Source organism: Calypte anna, chromosome 5 (assembly GCF_003957555.1).
Source record: "Calypte anna isolate BGI_N300 chromosome 5, bCalAnn1_v1.p, whole genome shotgun sequence".
NCBI lineage: Eukaryota > Metazoa > Chordata > Aves > Apodiformes > Trochilidae > Calypte > Calypte anna.
In genome coordinates this window covers 4,550,577-4,568,212 of record NC_044250.1, presented here as the reverse complement: position 1 = coordinate 4,568,212, position 17,636 = coordinate 4,550,577, and the positions used below count along the sequence as shown (strand labels likewise).

General features: G+C 42.5%; 1 protein-coding gene across 1 annotated transcript; it reads left to right on the top strand.

Moving 5' to 3' along the window:
* The first annotated feature begins 11,610 nt into the window (after positions 1-11,610).
* On the top strand, positions 11,611-15,740 carry SVIP (small VCP interacting protein). Its single transcript, XM_030451425.1, has 4 exons — positions 11,611-11,817; positions 12,827-12,877; positions 14,099-14,215; positions 14,975-15,740. Exons 1-4 carry the CDS (start codon positions 11,755-11,757, stop codon positions 14,987-14,989), a joined length of 246 nt encoding a protein of 81 aa, XP_030307285.1. The 5' UTR covers positions 11,611-11,754; the 3' UTR covers positions 14,990-15,740.
* The last annotated feature ends 1,896 nt before the right edge of the window (positions 15,741-17,636 follow it).

Sequence of the window (17,636 nt, the reverse complement as noted above, 5' to 3'; positions counted from 1 at the left end):
CACAAGGGAAGAGCAGCGCGGCAGCACCCAGGGCCTGAGGCGGCAATTGCAGACACCGCCACTCCCCACACCATGGATCTTCAACCCTTGCTGCTGCTGCTGGCTTTTTAATAATAGTCACGTTTCAGAAAATCATTTTTATCTCCAGTTCATCCTCACAAATGTGGTGACAAGAATGAACAGGGAAGAAGCTGTTTTGAAAAGCCTCACCAGAATAACGTTACTCAGTGGAGGCCCCCAGCTGCAGGCTGCCATTCTATACTCATAATGGGATCTGTGAGCATGGCATTAGGCTGTAATCAGTCCTTAAGTAGCACAAGGACTATAGGTATGAAGTGATTTTGACATCAGAAATGGCAGTGTGTAGCAGGAAGAGCCTTTCTTGCTCCTGAGGCTAGAAGAGCTGCTGGCCTCTTCATTGCCTCGCACCAGAGTGAACTGAGCTGCTCTCTGTGGGTGTGTGTCCCACCTTTATTGGCCCCCTGGTCTTGCTCATGCCCAATAGGGGCCTGTCCTAATCAGGCACAAGTGGACTCGCACACACTCTTTGGCAACTCGAGGCACCTGGTTTGTCTTGTTTCTCTACAGCAGTGCAAGCACCTCTCTTAAAAACAGCCACTCTGAAAACGAGGAGCCAAGCCCTGTGCTATGCAGAGTCGGGCATCAAAGAGTGTGGCAAGCAGAAAGGCAGCCATTTATCTGGCAAGAGATATAGCTGACAAAATAAGGATTAAATGTATGTTGAATTCTGCTCTCTGGAGCTTCAACACCTTGCCCTCAGCTTTTTGTTCAACCAGAGATATAGAACTCTTTCCCAGAAGTTTTGAACAATATCTTCTCTCTCCTAAAGGGAGCAAGTGGGTAAAGGCAGAATGGATTTTTTTATAGCAAGCCCTTCACCAAGTGTGGGCCCTGCCTGAGGCATGGCTGAGACAGAGAAGGATTGAAACATGACTCAATTTAGAGCAGGATTGAGATACGATTCAACTTCTTTATCCTAAAAGACCAGTTCCAGCGTCCCAAGACAATTTCTGCCACCAAGTCTCTGACAGGAAAGTCAGAGAGGAAGCACTGACAGTGTGCTGGTCACAAAAAAATACTAATTTCTCTCCACAACTCCACTGAGTTACTGTAAACACAGAACCAAAGCTTCCCCCTTCCCTGTTACACACACTGGGCACCATGAATTTTCTCTAAATTCTCAGAGGATTTTTTCTCAGTGACACCCTCATGAACCCAAACCTAAGGTACCAGTACCTCTTCTAATATAATAGAAACTCCAAAAGACCAAGATGTGACTCATGCGCATTTTAAACAACTGAAAGGTACAGGTCATTCCTTCCCTTTACCTGCTCTGCTATGGTTCTGCTAAAATAAAACAAACATTTTTCACCTCATCTTTAAAATCAAATCTACAGAATATCTGACTCACCTGAAAGAAAATATCACAAAATACAGTATAGCAGAGCATCTTATGATGGAAACCCTAGTGGAAGGTTTTACTAAAATATCCTAAAGGGAACAGCCACCCTAAAGCATCTCCTGGCACTGGAGGCAGAATTCTGTACCTGCAATACAATTCTAGACAGAGGTTCAAAACCTCTCTTTAGAAACCAGATAATTCCTTTAAAATATGCATATTTGTAATGTAATTTATGTAGAAAACCTTATTGGTTTAATTCCTATGAAATGCCATAGGACTTTTCATAATGCAATTCACTTCAGAAGAAAAAAATATCATTCCAATCTATTTAATCCTATGAATTACTAAAACCATTTTCTGACCTACATTAAAAAGGACAAGGCTAGCCTAGAACAAAACCATAACTCCTCTGAAACTTTTTCACTCATTTGTAAACCATACAGCTACTTCAATTAGACATGAAGTTCAACTCCAACCTACATCTCTCCATTCACACAAACACTAGTGTCCAGTATCTTGAAATTATTTGAAATTAAATTCTTCTGGAATGTTGAATATAAAATATTCCATAAACTTCACAACTAAACAGAAATGCAGCACTGCTTCTACTACAATTTATTAAAAGTGTCCTAAATTATGTTTTCTGCACTGAAGAGAACTTAAGCTATGCAGTAACCTTAAAAATCACTATTCAAGTATGGGGAAAGAGGTATTGCTTAACTCAGAAGGAGCTCTGCAATTCAGTTTAACAGTACCTGTTAATCCAGAGATTAAGAGATTTGATAAATGAGGGTTGCTTTGCATTTACACCGTAAGTGAGAAGAATATAACAGGATCTACTAAAAAGACACATGAAGCCCCAAATATCTTAGATGGATTATCACAGAAAGCTGCAGGATATGCAGCCATACTGAAGCAGTTACACTTCATTTGGCAAAAATCTCATGACAATAAATAACAATTCTAAAGAACAATATCACCAAAACCTCCAACCTCTTAATTATCTTCCTTTAAAATATATGTTATATATGCATATATATTATAAGCATATATACAAATCTTTTCCACACCCTCTCACTTGCAAGCCATTTGTATGTCATACAGAGGGGATACACATCAACACATCTGAGATCTGAAAAAGGTTCTGGGAGAAGGTAGTCTGTGCAGGAATCTGGAGCTGTTTCAAGAAGTCTGTCCTGAGGAATAGATGCCAGGTTTGTGGTCCTCAGGAGCTCCACATGCTTCCCCTTCCTTCACAAGGAGCCTCCTGGTGAAACTCTGTGCCTGGAATTATACATGTGCTTCCTGGGACTTGTTCTCAGCCTTAATAGTGTAACATAATCTGAGTAATGACTATGTATAAAAATGACCCTGTATAACAGAATCTCAACCTATTTAGGATCCCTAAAAAGCAGGGGAAGTCTCTTCAGTGTTCATATTTCCTAATAGGGAGATAAAAAGAGAGCACCAAAGCTCATGGAAGAACAGGATTGGTGAGTAAGAACACATGACTATCATCAAGTTTCCAAGTCCTTAGATACCAGAAACATGCAATTTCTACAAGTAGGGAAGGGCCAGGTTCTCTTTTCAGGTGCAGTTCTCAGGAAAAAGACCTTGGTTCTACTTTGGTGCAATGTGGTACCACTTCTGCAATATATGTAGTTAATGATGCACATATATGTCAAATTATAATGAAACTTTGAACATCAGAAAGCAAAGCACTGACCCTGGAAGCTTTAATGTTGAAAAAAATCAATTATTACCAGCCAACATTATACTTCAATACTGCTGAATCAATGCCTCTAAATGGCATGCACCTCTGTTTCTGAACATTATAGACTGCTGAAAGAAGAAAACACAGAATTTATTAGGCAGGTACAGGCTTTTAAACACTGGTAGATGAACTCCTCCAGAGGCATTTTTACTTAGAGGATTTTAGTTGAAAGATACAAAAGATCATGGTCAAGACCAATTTCCACAGTGCCCTATTAGTGCCTGATTGTGCCAATAATTCTCACCTCTCTCCAACCTGCTGCCCAGCTCCTGTAAAAAAGATGAGATTTTGATAATGCAACCAACTATTTCAGTGGCACCTTAGATTCACACTTTGTGAGGCTTTGTTTCAAAACATATTGGGATAAATTGCAAGCTTGTAGTCATGCAAAATAGATATTAACAATGAATTTGCAGCCTGGATTTCAGTGAGATTCCTTAAGGATGAGAAGCTGATAGTTCTGTAAGGCATGTTTTTCTACACTGCTTGAAGAAACTTGCCTTTTGAGGTCTGAAGAATCAGTCTCAGAAGGAAGTCTGACTGATAGTGCATCAGGATTAAAGGAAAATTTTTAAATTCCATTTATTTATAGTCAGCTACCAATTGGAAGTGACTCCTGTTCATGCTTGCAAGGTCACCGACAAAACCAGTTTGAAAATTGCAAGAATTTTCAGAAGTGGCTGGAAAAAAGTAACAAGAAAGTTGAAATGCTGGTGAGACACAAAATGTGGGAGCATAAATACCAAAATGTCACAGGATGAAGGAGTGAGGACATTAAACACCACTGCTTTAGCTTCTTCTGACAAGGTACACCCACACCTCCGCTGAGGTCAGCACTTCAAGCACTGGATTGCTTGTGTCCTTTCCCAAGCAAATTAAGAGTGCTCCAACCAGCCTGTTTCAAACCAGCAAACTTCCTACCCAGGAGACAAAAAAAAAATAATTCTCAAAGTGTTTCTATAGCAATGAAAAATCCCTTCATTACTCTCCAAGCAAACGTTTCACTTTTGTGCCCACTAAGCATTTCTGTGTGTTCAGAAATACACGGGTGCAAAGCTGCTGCTAGAGTTGAAAATGCACTGCCCTGGAAAGGCTCATTTGGCCCATGGCCTGCTTGCTTACTCTTCAGTTTCTTAATTAATAAGAACATGCTTAATTCACCACAAATGTCCATCAGAAGACAATAAAGGTCTGGGAACAGGAAATACTCTGCACATGCAGGTCCTTTACCCTTTGGGTTCCCTCTAGCCCCACAACAGGGATTTAAAACCTAAGTGAATCCAAGTGTTCCTCACTGAGGAGATGTAAGTGGCTTAAAAACATTTAAAAAAACAACCAACCAAGCATAAAAAAAAAAAAAAAAGACACACACAAATAGTAAAAATGCATTTAAGTATGAAAATACCATAACCTTCTAAGTGAGAAACTCTAGGGTAAGACTCAGAATATGCCTGCTCTTGGTCTTACTCTGCACGTGCCACAGTCTCTATAAGGGTCTAAATACATTTCTCAGTTCTGAAGAGGAAACACTACAACACGACTCACATTACTGAGTGGTCAAGCAGTAAAAGACCTAAAGAGAGAAATGTTAGAAGAGCTGCACCAAGCCAGTCTGGAGCAGGAGAAGGTTCCTGCAATATAATCTTTCAATAAGGCACATTAAAGCTGTACCAGCTCCAGGAAGAAAGACTCTATAGGAGGGAACAAATTGTAAATTCCTGGTGAGTGTTACTAGACACTCAGAATCCAGGTGTGAAAGAGCTTAATTCCAGTCTGTACCCAAGATACAAAACTGATGCTCCAGGCAAGGCTAAAGAATACCAGGTGCAGATACCCAAGCAGAATACACAAAGGCTGAGAATCATCTGCTCCCATCCTTATCTAACTGTGGGAAAAACAGTTTGCTTTTTCCTTGTTTTAGAAATGATTTTATGCCAAATAACTCAAAGCCTATCTCTGCTGACATGCTAGAGGGAGAAAGCATATGCATTGCTGAATGTCTTGTAAATGAGTCTATTGCACAGTGATTTTTCAAACAGTGTAGCAGTACAAAGGCAAGTAGAGTGCAAATTGACCTTAAAAAGCAGTGAAATTTTCCTTCTCAGTTTTAATTGCCTTGTACTCAAGCACAAGCTATTTCATGATGTAAATTTATCCTTAAAAGTGGAGACTGTAAACAGCTGTTCTTTTGGCAGTCCCTGATTACTGTCTAACTGTGGCATTCTGGACTGATAAATGCATCATATGACCATGCCCAGCACAATACCCAAAAGAATTCTTTGTTTTAGCTAGAAAGGAAATTAGAAGCTGCTTCACCAGGATTCAGAGTTTATTATTACATGCTGGACAGGCAGTCAAGCAGGATTTCCACAGGCATTTACTGATTTTATTCAAGGATAAGATGCTACTGAGTTGTACACTGAATTTTCCCAGAAATTGCAGTGCTTCATGCATATGTCTTTTTAAGTAGAAACTGGAGAGGCAAGGTTTGTATGTAACATGCACGTTTTCAGTCACCAACTAGCAACCTGCTTAAATCTGAGAAGCTGTCTGGCTTTTGCAAAGCAGATAATGACAATCCATGAGGTAAGATGGGAAACTAATGGAAAGGGATTCTTTGCTAATGAAGGAAAACTATCAAGATTAGCTTAAAGCTTCTGAAGTTAAGCCATAGCTTCAAAAAAACCTCAGCTTTCACAGACCTCAACAAAAACTGTACTCTGAGATCATGCAGAGCTTGGATTACAGTCACTCACAGTAATCACTCAGATAAAATATAAAGAGAAATTTGTAGAAACTCATGAAGTGAATACTGAATATGTGAGCCCATAATCTATAATTAAGCACTACACACTCACTCAAGTCACTCATCAAGAATGAGTTAGAATAATAAATAAAACCCAGACTTGCTATGTTCTTAAAAGAATTTCTAAAACTTTCAGTGAGATTGAGAACTAGTGCATCTAGTGTGTTAGGAGGTATTAATTACATATTTTCATCTGCTCCTTACAGATTCCATGTCCCCACATTTTGTGCAGAATTGAATACATCTGTGTAGATGGAAACATCAAAGATTATTATTCTTTATTATTCTTTCACTGCTGCTAATCTTCTACATGCACACATAAATCACTAACTTTAAATAAAACCTATTTTAACAGCCAAGTTTTCTAAATTGTCCAAAATCAGACACTGTCCAGAAATTTCCATGCCATGTTCCAGGCAGGGACAAATCTAAGGGTCTTATCAGATGAAGCTTTTGAGACACAGACCTGTAAAAAGATAAAATACCAAGTCACTAAATTGTGCTCCTCCTATGCAACTCTCTTTTCTCTTAGCTGGAGCTACTAAGAAAGTACTGAGGTGAGCATGAAGTTGTGTCTTGGAGATTTCATGATCTCTGTGGTGGAAACTTCCACATAAACTGCTATAAATAAAAACCAGTTACACTGTTTAGTAATTCATTACAGCAGTACTCAGAGCCTGTGTCTCCAGTAACTTCCCTTTGGACATCAGGCTTTACAAATATGGTGGATCTTGAACCTCTCAGGAAGAAAGGAACCAGATAACAGCAGCTGAGGGTCTAAAAGCAGCACTGTTGCCAACTTCAATATATCCATGGTGCCTAAGGCTTTGCAGAGTCTGCCTGTTCCTTGCAACAAACCTCTTGGCTGGATTGTACATATTTTACAGAGCACTTGAACAGCCCTGAAGGAAGGGTAGAAGTGGGAATTCCAGCCCAACTTAGTGTTCTGTAACTGACAGGACTCCTTAAGCACATTCCCTTGTATTGCAGGTGGCATTTACAGAGAGACAAGACCTCTTCTACAACAAGAAATTGAGTTTCTCCTTCAATTTACTACTCTCAGAGGACTGTGACATGCAACACTACAGCCAGAGAAGAAATAATTTAAGTGGGACTGACTTAGTAGAGCTGCTGTGGAGAGCACCAGACCTGGACTAACCAAAGCAGGCAGGCACTGCCTGCACATCACTGCCCTGTCCACATCACCACTCATCAGGACTGTGCCTACTCTCAGGAAATCAATGACAGCATTTATATTGATTACCTGCAGTCCTTCCCTATTGATATTTAAGCTGATGGCTAACAACTAGAGAGTAACACATCAGGACCACAAAGACTTACACGAACATCCACAGATGCTGCAATTACTTTTCCAGAAAAGACCCTGGCAAGAACCTGTTTGTGCCTCTCCTGAAAAGGGCCCCATGTCCTCACTGCTTTAAAAACTGCTTATGGCAAAAGCAAGTACTGCAGACTTTTAAACCACAGTTAGGACTGAGTCAGAAGTCACGTTTACAGTCACTTGTCTTGAAGAAAGATTCCTAAACTTTAAAATTCAAATGAATATTTTTATTGGCTGGAAGAGAGGTACAGGTAACCAAACATCCCCAAGTTAAATCCCACCTATAATCTAATCACCAATGAGTTTTACTTTTTTATATAATTAAATGAGCATGATAATTTTCTAAACTGTCAGTCAGAAATGGATTCTCTTTCTACAGTTTTAAACTGCAATAGGTTCACTCTAGATTAGGTAGTAGGATGAAATTCTTCAGTGTAAGGGTGGTGAGACACTGGCACAGGCTGTCCAGAGGAGATGTGGCTGCCCCATCCATGGAAATGATCAAGGCCAGGTTAGATGGGGCTTGGAGCAACCTGGTCTTGTGGGAGTTTTCCCTGCCCATGGCAGGGGGGTTGGAGCTAGATGATTTTTAAGGTCCCTTCCAACCCAAACCATGCTATGAGGCTACAATTCTAGCTTTATGTGCAATAGCAGTAAAATGAGTCCTCCATTATCAAGAAGTTCCCAAGTTCAAACTTCAACACGAAAACTGCTGTGCCCCTTTGGACCTCATACTTGAGAGATTCTCTTTTGTAGTAGTGTAACAATATGAAGAGTTTCAGAAGAAGCAAGTATTGAAAAAGATATTTGGGGCAGACTGAGTACATATAAAGAATAATTTTCACCCAGGAAATGAAAGCCATCAACCTGAGAGTCACTTGGCCAGGATTTTTGAAGTAAATTCCCTGGTACCTGCATTAGCCTAAACACATGATAAGCAGGGTAAAAACTGCCTTTCCCACCTCTCCCCCCCTGCAGTCCTTATCAGTTATTCTGAAAAGCTTTGTGTCACTTCCAGAAACCTAGCAGATAGTAGCAGCTTCCTATTTATGGTCACACTGCCTGCAGTATCAAAATCAAAACAATAAACCAAAGGTGTGGTTATAGAATTGGGAAATAGAGGAAATTCTTGTGTCAATAGTACCACCTGCTGGATTTCCAGAAGATCATAGTTAGTTACTAATCAACACTGATAAAAGTCAGATTAAAATGGAATTTAATACCATTCTTGCACACATGCCACCATAGCTAATCCATTACAAATTAACTGGTAACAAATTGCCAGATCTTCTAATCAACTGCCAAAAACTTGCAGAAAGGTGAGGACATTTTCAGTATGTAATTCTTGTTAAACCAGATATTAAAACTAAGCACTCCTAATTCATCACATGAATAAAAAAATCCAAACTGGTCAGTCCAGTAGCCCCATTTAAAAGAAATGTGCCACTATGAATAACATCAGTGTCACATAGGGTTTCTTTTTATTTTAAATGTCTATTACATAACTAAGATGTTATTCCAGTACAATATTATTGGGTGGGTGAAGCTGACAAAAATGCTCTCAAAGCACTAAAACAAATGAACTAAAAAACCACTATAATCTGTTACTATTGAGCTTCCAGGCACTAACATTTCTGATCTCACAGCATCAAGAAATATGCAGCAAGCAATTAATCAAAGCACATTGCAACCCATAACGGAGAAGAGCACACTTGACTCTTTCAAGTGATCTCTGCTGTGTTTAGGAAGGTAAACTTCATATGGAGCCCAAATTAGTCACCAAATCTGAATATGTATCTAATTTTCAAGCTATCATTGGTTATTAGTGTGTCTCACCACACAAAGATCCTGTTGACTTAATTTCACAAAGTCTCAAAATACCTTTAAGCTCATCCCAGGAAGTCTTAAGAAGCAGTTATCACACACCCTCAACCTAAGTAACTTTACAGAAAGGTTAGCTCTAAAACTTCTGCAGTAAAATATCAGCCTTGAAACCCCCCAGTGATAACCTCTAAATCCTTTGCTACAGAACAAGAAGTTGTTGCCATATTTCCTGCTGTTTCTCAATAAGCAACTTTCCAACCACCTTATGCAGGCACTTCAAAAGAGCTGAAGTTTTGTTTCAAACACTCACCTTCCCAGTTGTGTGGCCTCTCACCTCACACTGCCAGAAAGCTGTGCACTCACTCTGTGCAGAGTTCTGTCCAAACATGCCTCAGTCTTCCTCTACATCTTTTGGATGAAGCAAAGTGTATTTTAGCCACACTTGGGGGTTATAAGCAGGTGGATCCAATGGGGGACTGCAGCCCCCCTGAGTTCTAACCTGAAGCTTGACAGCCACTAAGCACTTAATCTACACCAACCAATAGCAACTGGATGCTCTAAAAATTAAAAAAAATTAAAAAAATAAAAAAAAAAGCTTTTATTACAAAGCAGAAAGTAAAACCATAACACATTACCCCATGCAGCAGGAAAGCTGCAGCACCTCTGCTATATCTCTTAGGACAACACACCACAGCCCAGCTGCTCTACTGGAGTTTTTGAGTACTCCTGCAGACAATCTGATCCTTGTTAGTGAGGGATGGGTGGCAGGTGACCCTCTTTCTGCTCCCCTTTCAACAAGCTTCATCAGCTTTCCACGATGACTGTGGGACTTTTGATGTGCAGTTCAGAAAGCCCAGGATTATGTTGTGATTTATGTAAAGTTAAGCAACACAATAACCCTCTCTGATGGGTAGTTAAAGCTGCAGGGAAGAATGCAAAGACTTAGTACTTTATAATAATTTGTAACATCAAAGGCTGGTGGAACTAATCACAGGACAACAGAATTATAGAATCACAATATGAGAGAATGCTTTGGATTGGAAGGAACCTTAAAGATCATCTAGTTCTACTCTCACTGCATGGGCAGGGACACCTCCCACTAGACCAGATTGCTCCAAGCCCCATCCTACCTGATTATGAACAATTCCAGGGATGGGGCAGCCACAGCTCCTCTGGGCAGGCTGTGCCAGTGTCTCACCACCCTCATACTGAAAAATTCTTTCCTACTGCCTAACCTAAATCTAACCTCTTTCAGCTTAAAACCAGCCCTTTCAGCCTTTCTTCATAGGAGAGGTGCTCCATCCCTTTGATCATCTTCAGGGCCCTCCTCTGGGCTCGCTCCAACAGCTCCATGTCCTTCTTGTGTTGGGGGCTCCAGAATTGGACACAAGACTCCAGTGTCTCATGAGAGCAGAGCAGCACGTTGTGCAAAAAGATCACAGAGGCTGGAGAGAAGCTGGGTAGACACTGTGTTGTTTATTAAGAATATGTATTATAATGGATTATACTCTTCACACAGTCCTTGGGGGTTGATGCATGCAACAACGTTATAAAACTCAGAAAATTTTGTTGAATGGGGTATTGCTGGAGAATGCTATAAATAACTAAGAGAAGTTTGCAATATTGTAAAAGAAATAGTGGAAGAGCTTTGAAACTTTGGCTTTCTCTGCTTAATGAGTTTTCCAACATTGACAAGCATGACACATCCTGACAGTAAAGCCCCAGCAAACCACTTCACAGAGGACAGAAGACTGAATGTGAAAAACAAGCATTATTACTCCACCTAAACCCGGGAGACTTCCGAATGAGATGCACATTTAAAGATATTAAAATACCAGAAAAGAATCACACGCATCTCAGGGTGAACCAAAACGAGTAGCAACGAAATGTGAACAGTGTTTTCCCTGGCTAAAGATACAAGTGGAGAGGACACTGCTGGACGTGACATGTCCAAGGAAGGGGAAGCACAAGTCCGTGTCATCCCTTGGGTTCCCGCACACCTTCCCGCGGGGGACCGGGCTGCTCCTCGGGAAAAACCCCCGCACGCCGGAGCTTTGAGCACCCAGTGCTGGGCGGGCTGCGAGCAGAGGCGGTGCGAGAGCACCTCTGGGTTTGGCAATAGGCAAATCACCACCTAAAACCGGAGAAAAACCACAGCTTCGCAGACGGGAGGCTGAACCCCCAGCAGCCCTGCCCGCTGCGCGGTCGCCCCGGCACCAGCGGGTGGCAGCACGGCCCCGGGGAAGGGAAACCCCTTTATCGGCTTTATCGGAGCGAGCTGAAAGTTAATTACCCTGCTGTCCCTGCTGTCCCTTTTGCCCTTTTTGAATTTAATTGAGTTGAACTCCCGAGGGGGAATTCGCACGGCCCGGACACGATGACTCCGTCCTTGGGCCGCCCGTCCCTTCCCTGCCCCAGGAGCCCCGGTCCGGCCCTGCCCGCCCCCGCCTGCACAGCAGCCCCGGCTCCCGGCCCTATGACGGGGCGGGCTCTGCCGGGGCCTGCGGGCGGGGCCGTTGCCGCCACCACCTCCTCAGCCCCCGCCTGCCCAGCTGTGGCCGGCCCTGCCGGCGGTGGGGCCCGCCATGGGGCTGTGCCTGCCCTGCATGGGGGGAGCCGTCAAGGACGTGGTGGAGACGCCCGACCCGGTGAGTGCGGGGCCGGAGGAGCCGGTTTCTTTATCCCCCCCACTTATCCCTCCCCCCTCCTCCCGCACGGTTTGTTTGTCAGCGGGCAGTGACGCCCAGCGGGACGGGGGACGAGCGGGGCCCTCCCCGGCGGGGCGGGTGGGTGGGAGGGAGGGAGAGAGAGAGAGAGCGAGCGAGCGAGCGAGAGAGCGAGCCGCCTTCCTGAAAATGGAGGCCGGGCCGCCGAGCTCCCTGCGCCGGTACCGGGGCTGGGCGGCAGCCCTGGCTGGCAGGAAGGCCTCATGGCTGCCGCAGTGCCTCAGGAGGGTGCCCGAGGCAGCGGCTGTGCAGGGAAATGCCCTCCCGGGCTGGGGAGGGAGCAGCTGCCGGAGCAGCCCTGGCACCCCCCGGTCCTGCTTCGGTCCAGTCCCCAGGGGTGATTCCCGGGTGTCAGGTGAAGGGGGTTTGTGTCATCATCGAGGCCAAGATGCGGCCCGTTTTAACTAGAAATAGGGGAAAAACTCCGCTTTTCTCTCCAGTGCGCGGTGCTGTTCGCCTCTAACCCACCTTCGGGGGGTGGCAGTTCCCTTCCCTGGGCAGGAACCCTCTTCCTCCTCCTCCTCCCCTCAGCTCAGGGCTTCCTTGGGGAGCAAAGAACGAGCCCATTAAGCTCAGAAGGGCGAATTTTCCCCTTTTTCTCGTTTCAGAAGGTCATCTCGCACACTGTGCGCCACTATTACACCAGGCTGAATTTTTTGGAGCGAAGGTGTAATGCAGGCAGCTGAGTACAGCCTTCTGGTGGGGTTGGTGTGTATGTCAGCAGCTGCTCTTGCAGAGAATTAGTCACTGAAAGCACTTGGTTCTTGCAGCCTAGCAGAGGAAGGGGAAAAGTGATGCTAAGTGATTTAAGATTGGCATTTTGTGGCATTTTGCATTACAGATTTGCGTCACGTTGGAAAAATTAAGACTTCCAAAAGATTGCACAGACTGTATTTGAATAGAGTTTAACTGTCTTTCACATTTTATTTAGGAAGTAAAAAGAAGACAGCTAGCAGAAGCTGCTGAAAAGAGGCAGATGGAGGTAATGTCTGATGAAATGCGTTTTATTCAAAAGTTGCTTTGGTAACTGGTATAGGAACACTGGATATCATGCCTGGATTGTGGGAATTGTCATTAAATATTTTCATAGTATTATTATATACTATTTTTATTATATATTTGCAGTAGAGTCTCATAGCTAAGGAGATGCTCAAAGACCACTGCACAATGGCTCAGGTTGGATGGGAGACATTTTCCACTAGTTACAAAACAACCAAGGAATTGAAAAGCAAGTTTGCTGTTATTTTTTTCCACACTGTAAGGCCTGAAAATAAAAGATGAAAGAAATATTTCAAACCAGATTTGTCAGTTTCTGTGGTGGCAATTTCAAGTGGTTCTGCACCTGTAATTCTCTTACAAATGCAGGTTATAGACACTTGAAAGTTCAGCATTTTTCTCAGCTCAGATTCCAGCAAAGAAGCAGTAACCTATTCCTCTGTCTATTTAAGCTTAATAAGCTTTAACTACTTAAATATCCCTGATGTTAGAAGAGGTAGGTGGGCCATGTTCTAGCAGAATGTAGAACTCACCATCCTGGTTCTTTTTTTCCCTTCTCAAAAAAGGCTTCCAACTCACAGCATGCAAAATCTGCAATAAGTAAAAAGTCTACCTTAGAGACCACAGCTGAGCTATGGAGACAGAGGGATGTGTTGTTTGGATGAGTGTAAAGCTCCCATTGATTTCTCTAGTAGCTACCCAGAGCCTGTGACATGCTCTGTCTGGTTATTGAGTGGTAGAATGGAAGCTGCCATGACAATTTTCATCATCTGTGTCCTGTCTCTGGCCTTTTGATAAAAGGAGGTGGAAGAAGTGGGCAGGTGATTAAACATCTAACATTCTTACAGGTTAAGTCATCTCTTCCCAGTTAACTCCATTTGTGAGGGCAAGAATAGGCCCTAACACTGCAAAAAAACACAGGCTAAAATTCGTGGGACTTTTAGGAAGGGAAGTTCTGGTTCTGCATCTCAGGCAAATATAATTTCAATCAAATGCATTCACCTGGATACAAGATCAACATGAAAAAAAACCACCCTAATACACCAATGGGACCAAGAGCTCACAGTGTGAAGTATCCTGAAGGGTCTGGGTTTGTTTTCACTGTTTTCATGTAGAGAGTTCAAAAAATGGTGTTTCCAAGATGTGCAGTTTAATTTCTATCCTTAAAAGTAGATAAGTGGTCTTACCCAAATGTGTTTTCTCCCAGGCTTCCTCTCGAGGCATTAAGAATATTCAGTCTGTAGAGCAAAAGAAAAAGAAACAGGAAGAAATAGAAAAAAGAATTGCAGCTTCAGGTTCTGGAGGAGGAGGAGGAGGCCTGAGAGTAAGTTTAAAAAAGAAAGAACATGATGCAACTGTCCTTACATTCACTGTGAAAATCCTGCTTTGTTGTCTTCCCCAAGATAGAAGCACTTGAGGGAAAACCAAGAGGAGGGGAAATGGAGCCTGTGTCACTGTCACACAGTGTTCCTAATGAGACTTCATTTCTGGGACATAGACAAAAATGATGGCAGAGATCATCACCCTCCCTTTCTTCCTGGTTTCTGCATCTATGATGCATGCAAACTGCTGTAGTTTGACTCTCAGCTCTGGAGACCTCCTCACTGAGCTGCCCTGTACTCACTGTTCCTTTTCTGCACTGGCTGAGATCCTCTCTCTTCCCTCAAATCTTTGAGCTAAGTAGGACAATGGCCTTGGGTTTCACACAACTCTCTCTACAAAAATACCCAGAGTGTAGTCATACGTACAGATGAACTTCACTACTACTGTGTTACTAATGTAAACTTTGTCTCAGAAGACCAGGCAGAGATTTAATTAAAAATTAGATTATCCAAGGCAGTAGATGCAGCTGGTTGCACTGGCTTCAGAAGCCTTTATCCCCTCCCTCATTGCTGTCCAGGAACAAGGGTGGGAGTTCGTCCAAACTGATGCTGTTGGGCTCAATATCCCTCACTTGCTGGATATAAAAGGGTGTAAACATAGGGAATTATCACCTCTAGACAGCTTTGATTTTGTTGGTTTGTTGTTTTTTTCTTACCTGTCTTCATACAAACCTGTGGTGTTTTGTTGTCTTTGCCTTTAGTGGCAGGTTGGATAAAGAAGGATGACTTCTGGAGAGGAGATGGATGTTTGTGGCCAACAGCCTGCCAGTTTCTGCAGCAGAGTGGCACTTACTCATCATGTGGCTTTCCCTGTTTGCATATGAAGAGTCAGCAGTACTTTTGCCATTGTGGAAGGACAGATGTGGAAACAGACACTAAGAAACTTAAAGAACTAACTCTGAAAACTTAAGTTTTGGGCAGTTTTGGTTTGGTTTATATGCATGTTTATTGCTTCCCTGTGAAGGGAGTGAGAGGAGTTTTCTCTCATGACAGTGGCCTCCTTACCTGTAGTTGGTTGGTATGTATGTGCTGTCTGGTCAGTTGGATGTCTGTCTGTCTGCCTGTGTGTGACTGGTTTAGGCACAGCTCAGGTGCCCAAGTAGTTTTTTTGACACTTCAAGCTCTACCATTAAACTTTTTTTCCAAATCCTCATGTAGAAAGTTGTTCATAAATATATATATTTGAATATGTAGGTAGCAGCAATCTCTTCATTTTCCTGATGACTTTAGGGATTTAGTGCCTTTTTCAGAATAAACAAAGATTTATGGTGAGTCCTTACAAATGGAAGGATTTTGTGACAGTAGTTAAAAAACCCAGAAACCTTTATAAACGCTCTATACTTATAGGAAGAAAGCTGCTTTATTAAGAGTCTAATAATTGTTCTCCTTTTCTGATGTGGATATTTTTTGAGTCTGTAGTATTTATAACGAATACTGAAAGCTAAACATTAAAAATACTGTTAATAATCGTTTCCCTTTATTGCCACAAGAGGGCAGTGCGGCTCCTGTCAGGGTTTTGAAAAACAAAAAGCAAGACACAGCTACGTCATCACTTGGGTGGTTCATTTCCTAGAGTTTCCTGTACTGCTTAGGTGGGTTGCTTACAATGCAGTAACATTTAACAAATACCCAGAGCTCTGTTGTGGTTTTTTTGTTTGTTCAGCAATGTCTGGCACCCCTTTCCCCAACCTGAAACTGCCTTTGATTATTTAAAACTACCTACACTACAGTGTTAAAACAGGACATGGAAACTGCTTTGATAGATGGGGGAAGATTTTTGCAGCATGATCAGCACCAAGAATCTTGCTCTTCTTTTCCCCAGGGAGCAATATGTGTGGCCTCAGTATGTTACTGTCCCCATTTCTGACCTAGTTTAGCCTATAGAGGCTTTTTTTTTTTTTCATTGAACTAAATATTTCTTCTTTTACCTCCCCCAGCAGTGTCTCACACTGGCTTAGGAGCACAGCTCTGACACAATGAATTTCCTGGCTTGGCTTTCAGAACTGAGTTGAAGGAAGACTTAAGCAGTAATATAATGCTGTTTGTGCTAAAAAGCTGTGTCCTTGGCAGATGAATACCTTCCATTTCCTTTCATTGCTGGTAGTTTCTTCACTGTATTTATGTGTCCTGGTGATTTTTTTAATTCTAATAAAAATGCATTGAATTATAATAAAATATACTGAACATTAGCTTGAAATGTGAATTTCAACCCAACATAGCACAGTGGTTGTCCTGCAAAGACATTTAAATGGTACCTATCACTTGGTCACTTGGAGTATTCCAAATATAATGCAGTCTTTTTACTCTGTCATTCTGCTCCCTCCAAATCCATAGAGGGAAGAATTAAATAACCAAATCTCTTCATCCAAATCCCCACCCTATAGAAGAGCCAGCACACTGCACTGACCCAACAGGAGCCTGCTCTGGGTTCACTATCAGGACTCCTTTAAAAAACATTGCAATAACCCAGTGAAGCCATTCACAGTTCCTGGGTCACCCCTTGACGTGGTCAAAAGAGGAATTTTCAATGGGAAGCTTTGAGGCAGCCCAAGGGATGGCTGCTCTGTTCTGCTCCAGCTGCTGTCACCCTTCAGAGTGCTTTGAGTGTGAGATTAGCACCCTGTCTGAACACCCACACTGCTCCTCATCCAGCTCTTGGTCCTGCCAAGACACTTGGCTTGCTCATGAGCCTTATATTTAAGATCCTTGCAGTTCAGAAGGATCAGTCTCCATCCTTTGAGTAAAACACAGATATGTCTGTGCTGCTTAAAAATAGTTTGAAGATCAGATTAATTCTTTCAGCTAAGAGAGACATCAGAAGGTTTGGGGGTGTATAGATCTATATCACAAAATGCTGATTGATAAAGTTATATTTAAAGAGGTTTCTACATCATACCCACCTAACTCTTCTGCTGGCCAGTCCCTCTCTCTTTTTTACCACTTTGTGCTGTGCTAAATAAATAAAATGGGAATTTTGTCCCTATTCCTCCCCAATCCTAGATGTTTACTTGACCATAGAGGCTGTTAAAATCCCCCCACTCAATGTAGGCAGTTGACATTTTGTTTGCTTCACAGCAGTGCCACTATTCCTCTTTTTTTCTGCCTTCTGCAAGCATTTTCACTTTCTTGCAGATTACTTGAAGAACTCCTGGCAGCCAAAGTCCAGAGCTTGGAAGCTGAAATGAAAGCTCTGGCTCTCAGTGACTGCTATAGCATGGGGTTTGTTGCACTAACAGCAAACTGAAACCATCTGCTACTGCATTTTGTTAAAATACACAGATTGTGCCCAGGAGAGAGTGTTTGGGGCTGGACACCGAGGTCTGGGAGGACACAGAAGCTGTGTCTCCACAGGGGTAGGTAGCA

Bases quoted from the DNA above. Each gene is read 5' to 3' on its own strand.
- SVIP (XM_030451425.1), top strand. From the start codon at position 11,755: ATGGGGCTGTGCCTGCCCTGCATGGGGGGAGCCGTCAAGGACGTGGTG. The intron at 11,818-12,826 runs GTGAGTGCGGGG...CATTTTATTTAG, and splicing joins TGGTGGAGACGCCCGACCCG to GAAGTAAAAAGAAGACAGCT. The intron at 12,878-14,098 runs GTAATGTCTGAT...GTTTTCTCCCAG, and splicing joins CTGAAAAGAGGCAGATGGAG to GCTTCCTCTCGAGGCATTAA.